This window comes from Capra hircus, chromosome 21 (assembly GCF_001704415.2).
Source record: "Capra hircus breed San Clemente chromosome 21, ASM170441v1, whole genome shotgun sequence".
In the NCBI taxonomy this organism is placed as follows: domain Eukaryota; kingdom Metazoa; phylum Chordata; class Mammalia; order Artiodactyla; family Bovidae; genus Capra; species Capra hircus.
The window spans coordinates 55,526,265-55,544,133 of NC_030828.1; the positions used below are offsets into that span (position 1 = coordinate 55,526,265).

Here is a 17,869-nt window from a genome sequence, read left to right on the forward strand (position 1 = left end):
AGCACCCCAAACGCCACCCTCGCGGCACGCCCTCTGGGCGGTAGGACCCTGGACCCCGGACCCCGAAAGCACTATCAATTTGGACCCTGGAATGATTAGGACTTCCCTCCTGGCCTTTCTCCTCTCTCTACGCCTCCGGCGGCCCCCCTCCTCAGCCCCCAGGCCTTTGTCGGAGACTGGATTTTGCATTTCTTTCCAGGTGGGCGGCGGGGAGTGGGGGGTGGGGGACCGGCCTTGGTGAAGGTCGGTGGTCCCCTTGGCCGGGCGGCAGCCGCTGTCCCAGCCCCACCCGAGCCATCCGGGCGCACTCACCTCTCTCGGGTCCGGGCGCCGGAGGCCAGGCCGCGGGTCTGTCCCGCCCGGCTGGGCCCGACGCGGGCGGGCGGGAGGAAAGGACTGCCGCGCGGCTGCGGCGGCGGCGGGACCCGGGTCCGGCGGGGGCGTGGTGCGGCGGCCCTGCGCTCGGGCTCCGGCTCCCGCTCGCCCGCGCGCCGCGCCGCCACCTGGAGGCGGAGGAGGGGGCGGAGGCTCGCGGCGGCCGGGGCAGGGTGCGGCTTCCAGGAGGGCTCCTCAGGGCCATGGCTCTCCCGTGGGGAACGCGGAGGGGCCCCGGGGCTTCTTCTCCACCTGCTCATTTCGGGGCTCTTGCGGGGAGGGGCTGTGGGGAGCAGGTGGCCCGTTTGCTCCTGTCAGAGCTCAGCATGCGTGTGTCGTGTGACTTGGTGAACTTGACCTCGGTTGGCTGGGCCCCAAAGCCCGAGCTTGGGAAGGGGAGGGCATTTCTGAGCCCTGCCCCGACCCCCACCTCTTCCCTGGCCCCTGCCAGGCCCCTTCCTTTCCCCCACTCCCCACCCCAGGCTACCTGCCCGACTTTCTGTTGCCCACTCTGCCCCACTTTACAGATGGAGGGTCCCCCATGCTGTCAGCCTCCCCAGGCCCACTCCTCCTGCCCTATCTCCATGGAGAAGGGCAAGAAGAGAGAATGGAAGAAACGAGAAGCCGGAGGCAGCCTCCAGACTTGACCCGAGTGGCCTCTGTGTGCCCTTCTGCGGAGGGACACTGCGCACACCTGCGTCTGCCAGGACGCTCAGCTCTGCGCACCAGCTGCTCTGCTCTTGGATGTCCCTCCTTCTTGGCCCCTTCTCAGTTGTTCTGTCTCTTTGGCTTTTCAGCCCATCCCTTAAAGGCGGTGCTCCCAGTGGCGCGGTGCAGCCAACCTGTACTGACTTGTGAGAGCAGGTTAGTCAATTTCCCAGAATTTTCCAAGCCAGTTGTTAAACACGGCCATCATTAAAAATGAGTTTATGTAAATCTGCAAGTAATTTATGTTAAAAACCATAGTAGTAAACACTCAAAATGTGCCTCTTCTTAATCAGTTTACTTTGTTACCTGCGCTTTTCAGGTTATTTGCACCCGTTTCCATCTGCATAGAGGCAATACATTACGGGGTACACTGCACGTCTCCTTCCGCCTCTCTGGTTAGTAACTCCATGGCTGCAGCTTGAAATTGGCCATGGCCAGAGTATTTCCGCCCCACAAATTGGCGAGTGTTAGCAATCAGGGCTTGATTTATGTCTTCTGCAGTGTCTAGACTCTCTAGACTTGATTGAGAAAGTGATAGGGAAAATGTGAAGAGTGCAGATTAAATTTAGAGGTGTATCTTGGATGAATATAGTATGTAGATTATATTTCTATTTTTTTTTCCAATGTGCGATGTCTGTAAGCCATCACAATGTGAGCAGCACAAAAAAACTGAGGAAATTTGGCCAGCATTCAGCAACTATTACCTGAGTAAGCAATTGCTCATGCCATCAGTGAGTGAAGTTCTGATATCCATCTTTAGCTTGTTTCACTTTCATCTTACTTGCTAACATAAAACATCAACTGACATTCACATTGGAACGACATTCATCTCTTGCAGGCATAGACTGGCTATAAATACATAGGCTTGGCAAAAATCAGTGAGAGCATTCTAAGAGAATCCATTGACTCTATGGATTTTGTAATAAACGTATGTATTTTATAGATAGTTTATTTGTAAATTATGTCATAGTCCTTTATATCTGTAAATATGTGTGTGTGTATGTACATTCCCTCACCCTGGTTGGTTGATATATATTTTGGCTGGATGTTTAATGTTGGCTGGTGCTTCCCAAGTTTTGCCCTAGGCTTTCTCATTTTCTCACTTAAAGTGTATTCCACAGGGTAGCCCCTTGTCCCACGTGCACGTCATGCCCGATTCTTTGTGACCCTATGGACTGTAGCTCCTCTGTCCATGGGATTCTCCAGGAAAGAGTACTGGAGTGGGTTGCCATCCCCTCGTGTCTCCTGCATTTATCACTAGTGCCACCTGGGAGGGCCACAGACGATCCTGTCTCCCTCCAGGCAGCAGTGGGCATGAAAATCCAGTGGCCACTTGGATATTTCCCAGACACTGGGTCACATGTCTCCCAGGCTAGTGCAGAGAGAGTGGGGCCTAGGAGCACAGAAGCGTGATCTGGGGTGCCCCACTCAGCAACAGGGCCCAGGGTACCATCCAGAGAACCATCCCCTGGGGCTGGCTGTGTATGAGTGAGGTGTGGAGCCAACTGATGGAGTGATGGATAGGGCATGGGGAGGAGAGGGGGTCATCAAAGGCTGTCTGGAGGAACGAGATGGGGGGAGGACAGGGAATTGTGTGTTGAGCACTTTGAGTTGTCAGTGTCTTGGGACTTCCCAGCTGAGAACAGATCTGGAGGTTTCCAGCGAGAGGTTGGGGCTGGAGATAAGTTTGGAGCCTCTGCGAACAGATTGGAATGAAAGTCGTGGATGTGTATGAACTTGTCTGGGGCCAAAGGCGGGAGTGAGAAGAGGGCTGGGTGTGCCTTGAGGTGAGCCCAAGGGCCAACTAAACCACAAAGGGCTGGGTGTGGCAGGTGTGGAGGTCACCTGGGGTGAATGTCCTGAGGTGCTATGAGGGCTGAGCTGTCTGAGGCTGGCAGTCTAGTTGGCAGGCTCCCACCAACACCCAGGGTCAGGGGTGTGTGTGTGTGTGATCAAGGATGAGCATATCTGGCTAAGACGAGGACACCAGAGTGCACATGCACTCTCGGGTCCAGGATGTGAGCCATGAAACATGGGATGAGAAGAGACGAGGGGTCAGGCCCACATCACAGAGGGCTGTGCTCGTGTGACAGCTTGGTATTGCTGGAGGAGCCGGGGAGAGAAGTTGAGGAAGCCTGGTGTTCAGGCGGGGGCTCTGAGGGGCAGTCAGCGCTTGGAGTGGGGCAGGGGGCCAGCTCTGCAGAGGTTCAAGGGGGAAGAGGTCTGGAAGGCAGAACCTAGGACTTGGCACATAGGAAGCTTCCGATGAACCTCTGTGGAAGGAATAAGTAAATGAATGATGGGCTGGCAAGTCAGCGCTGAAGAGCCATACCACAGTGGGGAGAATTGGGAGACAGAGAGCGAGGATTCCAAGGGGTGATTGGCCAGGTGTCAAAACCTGCACAGGCCACACGGCATGAAGCCTGCAAGGTGGCCGCTTTTCATATGCTAGAGGGAGCTCCGCTGAGTGGTCAGATGCACAGATCACAGAGGCTGGGGGAAGAATGGGCAGAGAGATAAGAGGAGACCCTTTGCCTAATTTTATTTTTTGGCTACACCAAGAGGCATGTGGGTTCTTAGTTCCCTGAACAGGGATCGAACCTGCGGCCCCTGCATCGGACGCTAGGAGTCTTAACTACTGGACCGCTGGGGAAGTCCTGAGAGGAGATCCTCTTAAAGAAGTCTGGTGAAAAAGGAAAGGAGACACCGAGGCAGCAGCTGGACAGAAATCTGGAAGAAAGATTTTGATGTATGGATATTTATACGCCTTCCATCCTTCTGACTTCCACCAACCCTCTCCCCTGCCCCCACCCCCTTACATCCATCCATCTGATGTAAGCACCTGATCTGAGGCCTCCAAAGGTCTAAACTGAAGGTCTGATACTTTCTCGTTAGGTAGCTTTGGGAACATCCAAAGGACCCTTGTAAGCTGAGCTCCTGCCAGACACAAATCCCATATCAAAATAGGATTCAATTTACGCCAAGTAAAAATAAAATTCAAGTCTGGAAAAAAAAAAAAGGCTGCCATAAAGAGAAAAACCTTGCTCTCTACATTCTCTGACCTAGTGTCCAACGGAGCTGTGGATTCCAGTGGCCACTGCTAAGGCAGGAAGCCTGAGCTCCCAGCGCCTGGCCGATGATGCTATGATGAATGGTGAGGGAAACCAGGACTCAGTACTGGTCCATGTCCTTTTATTACAATCCTGTCCTGTGCTCCAGAATGAATGGCTTTTTAATACACAACCCGAAGCACTCTGAAAAGCGATCTTAACTTCCCATTTTTTTCTCAGTATATCCAATCTAAAGGGGAAAAAAAAAATCACCACGTTTAGGACATCCCAGGAAAAGCACCTTTACTAAACAACAGGAAACAAAACGTGCCAGGAATCTGACCAAAGAGATGAAGCAGCAGGTGAGATTCCCGATAGGAAAGAATGACTCCCAACGGAACATAAATAGATTCCCCTCAAAGTACATACATTTCACATGAGTGTGTACATACACAGGTAATATATTAAAGGAAATTTGGTTTCTACCATGAGAAGTTTACTCAGAAATAATAAATCAACATCTCACCTGAGATGGGGAGGTCGGGGCGCTGCAGCCACGGTATAAATTGAGGTGCACCTCACTGCTGCACACACCTCCCCTCTTTACACTATATACACTTGCTGGGTGGGGGACTGGGGCGGGGGTTTCTCCCTGCCCCTCCCGCCAGGACCAGCAGATCCAGTGTTTGTAGAAAAGTGAGCCAGGGAAGGCAGGTGGCTATAATGGCCCAGGACCCCACCCTGCAGAGCTCAGGAGCTGGCTCCAGCAGGGAAGGCAAATGCCCCAAGCCACCCCCACCTGCCTGGAGAGCCGCGTTGGCTCTGGGGTGAAGGGAAGCGCTCAGGACCCCAACAATGGCATGACAGCAAGCCTGCCTCTGGGGTCCACCCATGGCCTCCAGATTTTTGTAGTTTGGCCAGTGGGGGCTTCTCCTGGGATCAAACAGCTTTGGGGAATAGAGTTTCCAGACCTACCAGGACTCAGCCCTGGGAATGTGTGTACATGTGTGTACACACGCCCACATACACACATGCTTCAGTGGAGGTCAGCAAGTTGCAAACAAAAGTGTTCTACAGGGGCGCGCTCAGATAGTGTCTGCTTCAGGGGCTGCCTTGTCACTGCGTTCTGAGTGTCCCCATGGCAAAGTGGATTTGTTCAAAAGATATCGGTTGCTGGAGGCTACAGATACAGAAGACAGGTTGCATACCAGCGGGGCGCAACCCTCTCAGGGCTTGGCACAGCATTTTTAGCAACAGAACAGAAGACACTCACGGGAACCCTCTCTTCCTTCTCAGACCCATTCATTCCTGGCGCCGCAGGCAGACAGGGAAAAGGCCGTGGTGATCAGCAGGTGCGATCCAGGAGCTGCAGGCCAGGAGCCAGGTCACACACAGCCATACTCGTACCACACCGTCTGCTGGTCGCCACCCGGCTCGGGGGACGCTGGCGTGCTCTTGGAGCTGCTCCCACGCCCGAAGTCCTCTTGGGTCCGACTGCCCTGGGGCGCCAGGTCCGGAGACCTGCCTGGGACCTTTGCAGGGAGGCCCTCGCTGTGGTCCTGCCCTGGGACCCCGTCCCCTTCTGAGGGGCCAAGCCCCCCTCGGACGGGGGGGATGGTGGCCAACTCCCCCGGGTGCAGGGGGCCTTGGGGCTTAGTCCTGGCGGCCGGGGCTGCAGCGGGTGAGAAGTGCTGGAGCTGCGAACTGCTGCTGCCGCCGCTGCCACCGCCTCCAGTGGCAATGGCTGGGGATGTTGCGGACTGCTGCAGGGGGGTCGGCCTCTCCTCCTTCGGGGGAGCCAGTGAGAAGCGCCTCAGGTCCAGCGGCCGGCTTCGGGGGCTGGGGCCCTGACAGGAGCCGCCAGCCTTTCCCGCAAGCGGGGTCCGCTCGCGGGCCAGGCCATGGCAGCCAGGGGTGGTGGAGCTCTGCAGGTTGTGGCTGCCTGGGTCTCTGCCCCCCGAGGCTTCAGGACCCCCCAGCTCCTGTTTGCAGGCCTCTGGCCCGCTGGCCCGGAGGAGGTCAGCGGAGGCCAGGCTGAAGGCCCGGTTTAGGGATGCACTCCGGCTGGCCGGCGTGTGGGAAGCAGGGGGCATTGTGGCCTGCCGGGCTCTGCCCAGGGACAGGCTCTGGGGTGGCTGGGGCTGCCTCTGGGGGACACTGGGCATGGCCTCGGCCTCAGCGGCTCTGAAGTTCGGCTTTACATACTGCCCAGGCTTCAGCGGCTTTCCCTCAGAGGTGCAGACAGGCATCTTGATCGTGGGGGCCACAAAGCTGGTGGGCATCTTGGCCCCTTCTTTCCTGGGCGGTGGGCCTGGCTGGCCTCCAATGGACGGGAGATCACTGGCCTTTCTGAAGTAATCACTCAGCAGGTCATCCCGGCAACTGGGAGCATCCTACAGGCAAGAGAAGAACTGAATGAGTCCAGGGGCGGGGGGTGAGGGTGTGTGACTTGGAGGTCCCTCCTCCCACCCAGGATGCCCCCTGGGCTGCCCACACGGCCGGGACTGAAGTTCCTGGCTTGGCCTGTTGAGGGCCTAATGTCCCCACTGCACACACTGTCCTGGTCAGGTGCGGGGGTGGGGGTCAACGCGAAACGAGGGTCATTAGGGAGCCGACCCAGGTACCACTCAGTCGCCCCCTAACTTCACAAGCAAGAAAGCCGATTCAGAGAGGAAATGACTTCCCACAAAGCTCATCCGTTTTATGAAAGGATCAGGACAACCGTGTCGACCTGGGTCTCCTTTTCTACCAGGTGGCAGAAAGCTGATGGGCAGGACTGGACCTTCTTTGTCAGCCCACCAGGCTCAGACACGCTGCAAGCACCTTCCAGTGGGCCACAGAGAGGAAGACAAGGCCAGCTCCGCAGAAGCCAGAACCAATCACACACAGCATCCTCACTGCCTCTCAGATCTTTCTCCGGATTTTAGGAAGGGGAGAGGCAGGCACAAGGGGCAGAGGGAACCAGAAAGGCCCAGGAGAAGGGAGAGGCAGCCCAGTCCTCCAGACTTTCCCCTGTGCAGCCACCACCTGGCTGGGCTTCCCCTGGCCAGGAACCAGTGTCCTCTGTCACCATCCTGGGGGCGGGCGGAGCCCCTGGAGCCAGGCGGAGCCCCTGGAGCCAACAAGCTCGGTGGGCTTGTTCAGGTCAACTTCAGCCTTCTGCCAGCACCTCCCAGCCTCGAGGAGCCCAGCTAGAGGTTTCTCCCGAGGCTGGGGATGGAGGAGGGGAAAGGTCAGGGCTGAGAGCTGCTAGAATCAGACCCCAGCCAGCTGGGACCTGTCAGGAGGAGTTAGCCTGCAGGATGGGTCAGCAGCTCAGGAACCACCTGCCAACTCCTGGCCCCTCAAAACATTTGGATGCTCAACTTGACAGAGGCACACTCTGCTGTTTCATGTTAGCTTGAAGCCTTACTCTTGGGTGTGTGTGTGCAGTAAGAACCTGGGTCATCAATATGGACAAGAACCATTTATCAAGTACTTCCCACACGTCAGGCACCGTGCTAGGAACCAGGGGTGTAATCCAAAAAACTTAAATTTGAAAGCAACCTTGTGCAAGAGTTGTTTAAGGTTATATTAAAACATCACTTAATATGTAAGAAAGGACTTCCCAGGTGGTTCAGCGAGTGATGAAGAATCCGCCTGCCAATGCGGGCGATGTAGGTTGGATCCTTGGGATGCCCTGGAGTAGGAAATCGCAATCCGCTCCAGCATTCTTGCCTGGGAAACCCCATGGACAGAGGAGCCTGGCAGGCTACAGGCGATGGGGAGGCAAAGAGTTGGACACGACTTTGCGACTAAACAACAACAAATATGTAAGAAAACTGAGGTCACAAAGATTAGGCATCTGAAGAAGGGCAGACTGAGGATTAGAACCCACGGCTGTTTGACTCTGGAGCTGTCTGCTGTACCTCCTGGCCCCTTTCTGCACGCTTCTAATTAGCCTCTTCATCCCCACTTTCAGGAGGCTACCCAGGGAGCCCATTGTGTGACTCTGCTCTCCCAGCACCACCAGTACTCGGGGAGTGGAGGTGTGGGTGGCTTCTCTAGGCCTGATCGGGGGGAGGATGGAAGTGTCAGGTGGGGCTCGTGGGGTGAGCACCTGGGCCCATGGAGGGGGAAGAAGGTGGCTCTCAGAGGCTGAGCATCAGCTGCCAACAGAGACTGTTGCAGTGAGACAGCTTTGGGCTCATTTAGCCTGAAAAGGACATGTGCTGATAGTGGCCTGAGTGACAGTGTCTGTTAGGTCTAAGCTGAGTGCAGAGGGGCTGTGCCTCTTGTGAGCAAGGGGACCTGACCCCTGAGATCTGCCCAGGGATAGGAAACCCACTGGGACAGGCACACGATCAGAAATGGATTGAGGAGAAGAGCCATCCAATTGCAGGCACCCTCGATTTCTGGACTTTTCTCGTTTGCTCCATCAGGCCCGTGGTCCTCAGCCTGTGATGCCTGGACCCCTAGTGACAGTGACAGCACCATCTGGGAACTCGGCAGAGATGCAAAAATCTCAGAATCCCTGGGGTCCAGCCTGTGTCCTGCCAGGCGAGTCTGATGAATGCCAGAGTTTAAGAGCCACTGCATCAAGACCATAAACTTCTGGAGGGCAAGGTTTTGGTCCTTCTCAGCTTGGTTTCCCTAGATTCTAGCCCACAGTAAGTGTTTGATAGACAAATACATGAAGAGAGGGGAGGGGCCATGTTTTATAATTCTTTGGCACCAACCACAAGACCAAGCATCTAGCAAGTATGCTATAAAAACTGGCCCATTTGCTTTGTTTTCTGACAGCAGGCAACATACATATTGCCTAAGACACAGTAGCTGCTCAATAAATATCTCCAAGACAAATATTTTGTGTTCTCTGTGTCAATGTGACGCATTAATGTGGGTCACAGAGTTTACCATGTGGCTACAGAAAGTTCAACTGTATTTATTTAAGGGAAATGAGATGCCATCACTGAAGCACTAAACCTTAAAAGATCTCAATTATGGAGAAGACCCTGATGCTGGGAAACATTGAGGGCAAGAGGAGAAGGGGGCGACAGAGGATGAGATGGTTGGATGGCATCACCGACTCAATGGACGAGAGTTTGAGCAAACTCTGGGAGATAGTAAAGGACAGAGAAGCCCTGGTGTGCTGCAGTCCATGGGTTGCAAAGAGTTAGACGTGACTTAGTGACTAAACAAGAAGACAGTATATAAGCCATCTGTTCAGTAACCCAGTCGCTCATGGGACTGAATTTATACAGCATATATTAAAAGAAATGGCAACCCACTCCAGTATTCTTGCTGGGAAAATCCCATGGACAGAGGAGCCTGGCGGGCTACAGTCCCATAGGGTTGCAAAGAGTCAGACACAACTGATTATGCACATATATACATGTGAAAAAACAGATGTGCAGCTTCAGAAAAGCTAAATGGAGACACTGAAAAGGTGACATGGGAGGGAATCCTAATAATGGGGGTGTCTGGGGTTAGATCTGCAGAAGAGAGGTTAGCAAACCAGAGCTGTGGGCCAGGTCCAGTGTGCGGCCCCTTTTTGTATGGCCTGTGAGCTAAGAATAGTTTTTATACTTTTAAAATGATTGGAAAAAACTTTTTCTTAAAGAACAATCATTTGGGACACGAGACAACTGCATGAAATTCAAATGTCTATGTCCATAAGTCAAGTTTTCTTGGAACACAGTCATGCCGACTCATTGACAGATGGTTAGAGCTGCTTCCCTACTAAAATGGCAGTGTCGAGAGGCTGCAACAGAGACCGTCCTGCCAGGGAAGCCTCAAATATTTACTCTCTGGCTCTTTATAGAAGAAACTGATCTCTGCTGGTGAGGGCTCAGGGGAAGTGGGCACGCAGAGCTCTGCCTCAAAACCTGGTTGAGATGCCAAGCCCAGAATGGGTGCTGGGCACATCTCTCAAGAAGCCTGCAGCAGTGGGCACACACCATCCCCGCCCTCCATGCCAGCACCAGGACCTGCAGTCTCGTGGGCTTCCTCCCCATCTAAGGAGCCCCACAGGATGGAGTGCCCCCTGCTCCATCCCTGTATCTCTGCTGACAGTTTCTGCCTGCTATCCCAATCCAGGGAGTGTGCGAGGGATGACGGACCCGCTGTGTCCCTTTGAGCCCCAGGGCCACTCACGGGGGACGGGGAGTCCCGGTTGCTCTCCTCCAGGAACTCCTCCAGGGTGACCATCTCGCTGCTTGGGGATGTGGAGCAGGGTCGCACCCCACCATGGGGCTGGGCCGTGCTCCTCTTCTGCACACCCTCCTGGGGGAGAGGCCCATTCCGTGGTGGGGGGTACTCATGGCGGCCGAGGGCGGGGCGCCCCGGGGTGCTGGCATCCCGTGGCAGAGTGGCTGTGTCCCTGCTGGGGATCAGGTCTTCGCTGCTGAAGCTCTCGGATCTGCCGTGGAGCTGGTCAGAGGAACCTGGAGTCACGACACAGAGCACACATCAGACCGCCTCTGCCTCTAGTGGGCTCCGTGCTGCCTGCCGCTCACCTAGACAAGGATCCTGCCCGAGAACCCGGGGCACACTTCTCCCAGGCTTAGTACTACTAACAGTATGTGCTAAGCATCCCATACTCTGGGATGCTTAGAATTTGGAACAAAATAGTTTGAGATAAACGTGGAAAGTTTCTGCTAAAGTTCATACTGTTAGTAGTGCTAAGGTCCCTGGTGGCTCAGCTGGTAAAGAATCCACCTGCCATGCGGGAGACCTGGGTTCGATCCCTGGGTTGGGAAGATCCCTTGGAGAAGGGAACAGCTACCCACTCCAGCATTCTGGCCAGGAGAATTCCATGGACTTTATAGTCCATGGGGTTGCAAAGAGCTGGACACGACTGAGCGACTTTCACCACACTCGTTAGCTCTCATCCATTCATATTTTTAAAAGCTTTACTGAGCACTTGCTGTATGTCAGATGGTCACATGGATACCAAGAAGTGAAAAAAATCTGTGTAAGAGTTTATGGTCCCGGGACAGCAAACACATTCTTTTCAGACGTACAGGAAACATTCATTAAGACAGACTATATTTTGCACTATAAAATCAACTTTAAAAAACCCGAGACTCAAAGCCACTCTGTTCTCTGCCCACAGTGGAATGGAACTAAAGATGAAGTAACTCAGATTCAGAGGGTGGCTGACTCGCCTAGGTGCCCAGACTGTCAGTGGGGGTGAAGGGATTTGAAGTAAAATCCATTTACGCTCTCAGCCTGCACTTGAAATCACGTGATGTGGCCTTGGAATGCAATTAATATCGAATGCATGGAAGATCTTGGGGAACTGTATTTTAAAAATTACAAATATAATATAAACACAAAGACCCACAGACACTGCAAAGTGCCCAGGAGGAGGGCCGGCTCACCTTTGCGGTTAAGAGGTGAGCTGTCAATGGGTGCGTTTCTACTGCTCTCCAAGCTCCCCGGCCGGGACGCTGCAAGGCAATGCCAACATTCAATCTAAAGGCCCGTGACCAGGTCTAGCCTGGATCGAACCATCTAATCTGAGAAAAATTTTGGAACAAAGTCACTCTGCAGAAGTGGAGCTGAGCATGCCCCGGAAGGATGGGTTTCAGGACATCCCGTGTTCTCCCATGAGGGTGGCTAACTTCCTCGAGTGCCAGGTATGGGCGTCCAGAAAAAACAGTGTGAAGATTTTTGTTTTTTAAAGTTAGGTCTAGGGCTGTGGCTTCAAACAATTTTGTTAACGAAGAAACTCTCATGCAGAACTGAAAAAGCAGATGAAAAAAGGGCCGCTCCAGGTGAGCCAAGGGTTGGGTGCAGGTCCTCACCCCTATTCCTGCACAGATCTTCCTGGAACACGTGTGAAATCTCCTGCCTAGATGACAGTGCAGCTCGGTGAGGGCGGGAGCCAGGAAATGGTGGTGTGTGTTCACGTGCGTACATGTGTGCAACCTCAGTTCCCTGATCCCAGGAGGAGGAGCTGGGACCCTCAGCAGGACAGGGAGCACTTGCTTTTCCCAGCTGTCTGCTGTCCTTCAGCCCATCTGTCTCAAATTCACATCTGCCCTGGAGTGACCTTTATGGTGACGAGTGCTGGAGGGAACCAGGCCTTGGGGCTGCCGTCTGCACTGAGCATGTCTGTGGTGGCTCTTGGATCAGAGACTGAGTGCCAGGACCAGGGACATTGCCCCCCTGCCCTGCCAAGGGCAGGCTGTGCCTTCAAGTCCTGTAGGCCACCCCTCTGGGTCTCCTCCGCGGTTGTACCGGGCACCATCGCTCATACCAGCCTGCCCTGTATCAGTTTGTCCTGCTGGATGGCGAACCCCCGGGGGAAAGGCCGTGTTTCTGTCATCTCTACATCCTCCCAGCACACAGCTAGTGTTGAGCGCACTGAAAACGGAAGACACGCTGCTTACAAGCCACCTCCCCCCACCGCCTGCAAGTTTGCTCTTGTTCTTCTGGGTCTTTAGGGCACCTAGTTCCCAAGTGCTGATGTGTTCGCTGCAAATAGCATGCATCTGGAAAACACTTACTAGCAAACTGCATTTGGGGATGAGCCAAAAAATACACGTTTTTTTGGTGCATGGTATAAAAGCAAAATAAGTCCTCTTGTTGAGAAGGGAATTTTTGAAATTTAAAAATGCACATCCCTCTTTAGGAAAGAAAATTAAGTTTCATTAAAGAAAATTGTGATACAAATCAATGGGACCCAAAAGCACTTTTATCTAAGTGTTGCATCGAAAATCCCTTTCCCTTCTTTTTCCTGATAAGAGAAGCTCAAGGAATCAAATACTTAGGAAGAAAACCCTCCTGGTCAGCTGACAAGCATAAATCAGGCTACTCCAGTTTACCCAACGTTGCAGGAGATCCTTGCTATTGTGTTGCCCACCACTTGGTGCAAAGACCTAAGGGCTCCTTGTGTCAACCTGTGTCACCACAGAGCCTATAAACTGGGAACATCTGTATCTGTATCATAAAAGTTTTAAGATAGCTAGTTCCCACACACTGTTGATCAGAAGTAAACTGAAATAAATGTAAATTTTGAGTTTTTTTTTTAAGAATTATCTTCCAACCTTCCTATGACTTCTGTTTTGCAAAATTAAAAAAAAAATCCACTTTTAATTTTTTGAGAAAGTTAGTATAATTTTGGTTTCCCTTCCACAGAAATTTACAATATGCCTAACTCAAATGGCAAGTACTTTCAACAGTGTCTAAGACTAAATGTAACTTGGAGCCATTCTGCGAGTGAGGGTGGCAAGAGATCCTCCTGAAGTCAGTGCTCCCTGTGTGGGTCACTGGAACATCCTGGCAAACATGAGGGGTGCTTTAAGGCAAGGGAAATTAAAGTCTCCAGAAGTGGGATGCTTCCTAAGTAGTGAGTTCCTCGTCATTGGAGGTATATAAGCAGAAGTCAGATGCTCAGGCCCCTGGGGAGGGGAAGGAAGGAGCTTGGACGAACTGCGGACCTATCCCCACTTCATCCAACAACTCCATTTTCATCTGTTTTGTGTATTGGACTTCTGTGCAGGACTTAGCTTGAGGGAGAAGCACTATTGATGAGAACAAGACTGAGAATCCAGGTGGAAGGGTATGTCGCACTGACCACTCACCGTACTGCCTGGGGTGAAGGAACTCGAGCTCCAAGGACGGCTCGCAGAGACTGTCGTCGGAATTATAACCTGTGGTGAAAACAGGACAATGAGTCAGGGGTTCGGGAACTTCCATAGGGAAACTCAGGCCCTCTGCCAGACGGCCACCTCTGACCCTTGCCTGGCACCTGGGTCGTGGCAGCCCTTGGCTCTCGGGGTGAGGGAGGGGGGCATGGACCTGGCCTCTTCTGTGCCTCCTGCTGGTATAAGCCTCATACTCCTGACTCCTATTTAACTTTAAATCCCCTTTCCGCCTGTGCCGTGACTGGGCCTTGAAGGCTAAAGCAGTGATCTGGCCTAAGGATTAACACAGCAAAAGGAGCTGAATATTTAGGGCCCTGGGGACCACTTCCCAACCTCCAAGGCCAGGCCGTGCCGGCAGTTCTGGTCCGGGGGCCACACTGCTTTTGGGTCATAGGAGGAGGGCAAAGGAAAGATTCCAGCACCTGATGGGAGAGGCTGACTCCCTGGAGATAGCCCTGCCCTGGCAGCTCCAGAAATAGACCTGGAAGCACAGGCCAGCCATCCACGGCCCTCTCCGAGAGGGATTCAAATGCCCTGTGCCTCGGACTTGCGAGTTTCTTTCTGACAGTAGACCCTGGGTCCCTCCAAAGTGGCAAAAGGTTTCCAACCCACTCCTGACTCCAATTATAAAAATTCTGGTAGTGAGAGACACTCAAAGTTAGGTATGATCTTCACACTACTATAAATAACTATAGATAACTAATAAGGACCTACTGTATCGCACAGGCAACTCTTAATACTCTGTAATGGTCAATTTGGGAAAAGAATCTAAAAAAGAATGAATGTATGTATAACTGATTCATTCTGATGCGCTGCAGAAACGGACAAACACAACACTGTAAACCAACTATGCTCCAATAAATTGAAGTTAGATATGATCTAATGGCTTCCTCTACAGGTTCTGTCTCCCGGGAGATGACAGCAGGACTCCTTTCTTTAATTCACTGAAGGCAGGAGAATCCTACTTTTTGTGTTCTCCCTTAATGTCCAATGGGCTTCCCTGGTGGCTCAGTAGTAAAGACAGCGCCTGCCAATGCAGGAGACACAGGTTTGAACCCTGAGTTGGGAAGATCCCCTGGAGAAGGAAATTGGCAACCCACACCAGTAAACTCGCCTGGGAAATCCCATGCACTGAGGAGCCTGGTGGGCCACAGTCCATGGGGTCACAAAAAGAGTCGGACATGACTTAGCGACTAAACAACCTAATGCCCAACTCAAAGTAGCGGCTTAATTAAGACTTGCTGCTTTGATTACAATAGTAAAATATGGCTAGTGACACGTAGGCTCATTAAACCCGGCTAATTATCAGAATTTTCTGAAGAACCTTTAAAAAATATGGAATCGTATTTAGGAGAAGTATACTTGTATTTGCCTTTTGACTCAGCAATCCTAATTCCAGGAATCAACTCTGGGGACTGGTTGGCTGAATATCGTCATATCAACATTTTAATTATTGTGTGCTTATACAAAGAATGAGAAAGATCTCCATGATATATGTCTAAGTGAAAAAAAAAATTCCAAGATGCAATATTTTTATTTATTTTTTGCAAAAAGAAACACAAAGTATAAATAAGGAACTAAAAAAAAGGTTATCTATAAGGTGATTTTGGAATGTAATGGAGGAGAAAGGGAGAGACGTGAGGCTTAGAAATCTAAGCATGCCTTTTTATGTAATTTAGGTTTAAATTATGTAAATATTTTATGTAGTAAAAAACAGAATTTAAAAAAGAAAAAACTCTACAATTGAAGACAGAAACAAATAAACCTTAGTGTATATGAACCCACTAACATAATCCATAAAAGAAAAATTCCAGTGAATTAAGCACTAGAAGAATTACAAAGGAAATAAACATCACTTGGTGATTTTGTTAGTAGCAGTATCAGTATTAAAAGTTTTAACCATTACTGCATACTTTCAGGAAATATAAGTAAATGTGTTGAGAGAGAAGACGTCTGTGTAAGAAAAGGACACACACATGAAATCGAAGTGAAAACAAACCCCTGTAAGACTAAAATAGAACTGGAAAAAAAGAATTTCTTTACTGAAAGGGTGCAGAAGCAATGAGAACTCTGTCACGCCCAGATCTTGATTATTAAACTCCACTCTAAAAAGGAACTAGATTTACTTAGAGAAATCCTGGTCCCGGGGGGTGGGGGAGGGCAGTTTCCACTTTGATGATGGCTACACGGCCATCCGCAATGACTGCCCAGAATGTGAGAGCCAGGCTGCCAAGGAATTGCTGGGGGCAGTCCGGGGCCACCATTGGTGACAGGCCCTTGTGCTCGCTCTGCAGGCCAGTGAGATTCCAGGATGATTCCAGGCTTGGGCTCCGATGGGATGCAGGCTGAGATAGCCTGTGGGTCAGCCCAGAGGGCTGGATCTTGAACCACAGAGACCCCCAAAACCCTGAGGGGAGATGGTGTTCCCAGCTCTTCCCCAGGACCAGGCAGGGCCTCTGCACCCCAGAGCTCCAGAAACCAGGGGGGACTGATGGCTGTGGAAAACTGACACCCTTGCCAAGCGGGCTCAGGGCATGGCTCTCCCAGACAGCTCACGGCACAGCTCCACTGACGCCCAACAGTAAGTGACTGCCAGCAGTGGGGAGAGGCTGCCCACCTCTCCTGTGTCCACCCCACTCACCTTCTCCCCTGGGGGGCTTCCTACTTATAAGCAACTGGGACAAGGGCAGGGACCCTGTCTGTCTTTGCTTGTCAAACCAAGGTTGTGTAAGCCCCTGGTTTTAAGAGCAGAGTGGGTGCTATTACTGTGAAAAATAACAACCACTTATAGTTTTCCAACTTCTAACACCTCAGAGGCAATTACTTCCAGTCCTTTTAGCTGTTTCTTTGGATATCTCCTATTTTTAAATTATCAGCTGAAGGTCTTTCTTGGTTTTAAGCTTTACCTGTTCCTCCTGTTTGGGTATCTTAAATTTCCCAGTACTTCCCCCCTCTTAGCACCCTATCCTTGTTTCATGGGTGCAACAGCTTTGCTCATCTCTGACTACGTTAATGACGGGCATTGTAAAGCTTCCATCTCTGTGCTTATGTCTGTTTACTCCCATGATGTCTCACTGTTGCCTCTCACACTGGTTTTGGTCTCTGCTACTAGAGGCTCTAGAGAGGTTGCTGGGCTTCACCCGGCAAGATCTGATGGAGACATTCAGCTGGGATCTTCTTAAGTTGATCAGATGACTGGGACAATATTTTAATCTCATGTCTAAAGGTGTGAACACGCATAGCTACTGGCAACCTGGGAGACCGTCAGTTTGTAAATCCTTCCCTACAACCCCCTTGTTTTTCACTTGGGAAACTTGCCTTCCACTCTGTCAACACACCTCCGGTTCAGAGACCCTCTTGTGTATCCTCCACAGAGAAGGAACCTCCAGACTTCTACTAAGGTGGGCTGGAGAGGATGCCTCCTTTTAGCCCAGATGCTGGCTTACCTCCCTTCTAGATCTACTTGGTGCCACCAAGCTCTGCATGGTGGTGGTGGGAGTGGGTCCCGGGGCTTCCCCTCCAGTGGCTTGAGATCAGGCTTCTTATCTGTCCAGAGTCACCCACCCAGCTGGCAGGCGGGGCTGAAGTCTGAACTCATGTCTGGATGATGCCAGAGCCTGCCCACAACTTAACCACCCTGCTCACTACCTCTCAGCCTGGGACCTTTTCTCCCACTGAGAGCCTGGGGTCTTTAGGAAGGACCCTGAACCCCAGATGCTCAGCCCTCTTGTTTTTGGAGAGGCCCATGACTCACCTTTGGTGCGGCCTGGGTGCCGGGAGCTGGAGCTGGAGCTGGAAGGGGTTGTAGTGATGGCTGAGGTCGAACAGGGCCGGGGGCCCAGCTCCAGGGGCCAGGGCTTCACGGCTGGGTCAGCAGAGGCGTCCTTGTGGTCCAGGCTGCCTCGGTGCGGGGACCCTCGCTTTGGCTTTAGGTCCCCAGGGCCTGGGGCAGAAAAGGACATTGAGAGACGGGGCAGCAGAATCCTGGGCTCAGGCTGGGCGACCACACGGAGGCCTAGAAGCAAGGGCAGCAGGGCACACAGACCACAGGGACGAAAAGCTGAGTTGCCCCCTACCCACGCCCCACCTCCGAGCATCTGG

General features: G+C 52.2%; 2 protein-coding genes across 3 annotated transcripts in view; both read right to left on the minus strand.

Annotated features, from left to right (window-relative positions):
* GPR68 (G protein-coupled receptor 68) overlaps window positions 1-803 on the minus strand; it is a 37,753-nt gene extending 36,950 nt beyond the window's left edge. Inside the window, exon 1 of the mRNA XM_018066127.1 lies at window positions 313-803. The gene's annotated coding sequence lies outside the window, so the exon portion shown is untranslated. The remainder of the gene's footprint in view (window positions 1-312) is intronic.
* CCDC88C (coiled-coil domain containing 88C) overlaps window positions 4,261-17,869 on the minus strand; it is a 145,568-nt gene continuing 131,959 nt past the window's right edge. The window contains exons 26-30 of one of the 2 annotated variants that reach the window (XM_018066130.1): window positions 17,523-17,711; window positions 13,706-13,774; window positions 11,498-11,566; window positions 10,269-10,558; window positions 4,261-6,526 (exon numbers count right to left, since the gene is read on the minus strand). In XM_018066130.1, coding sequence (XP_017921619.1) covers window positions 5,519-6,526; window positions 10,269-10,558; window positions 11,498-11,566; window positions 13,706-13,774; window positions 17,523-17,711 — 1,625 coding nt within the window. In that variant the 3' untranslated portion in view covers window positions 4,261-5,518. The remainder of the gene's footprint in view (window positions 6,527-10,268; window positions 10,559-11,497; window positions 11,567-13,705; window positions 13,775-17,522; window positions 17,712-17,869) is intronic. The other variant, XM_018066131.1, reaches the window with a different exon arrangement.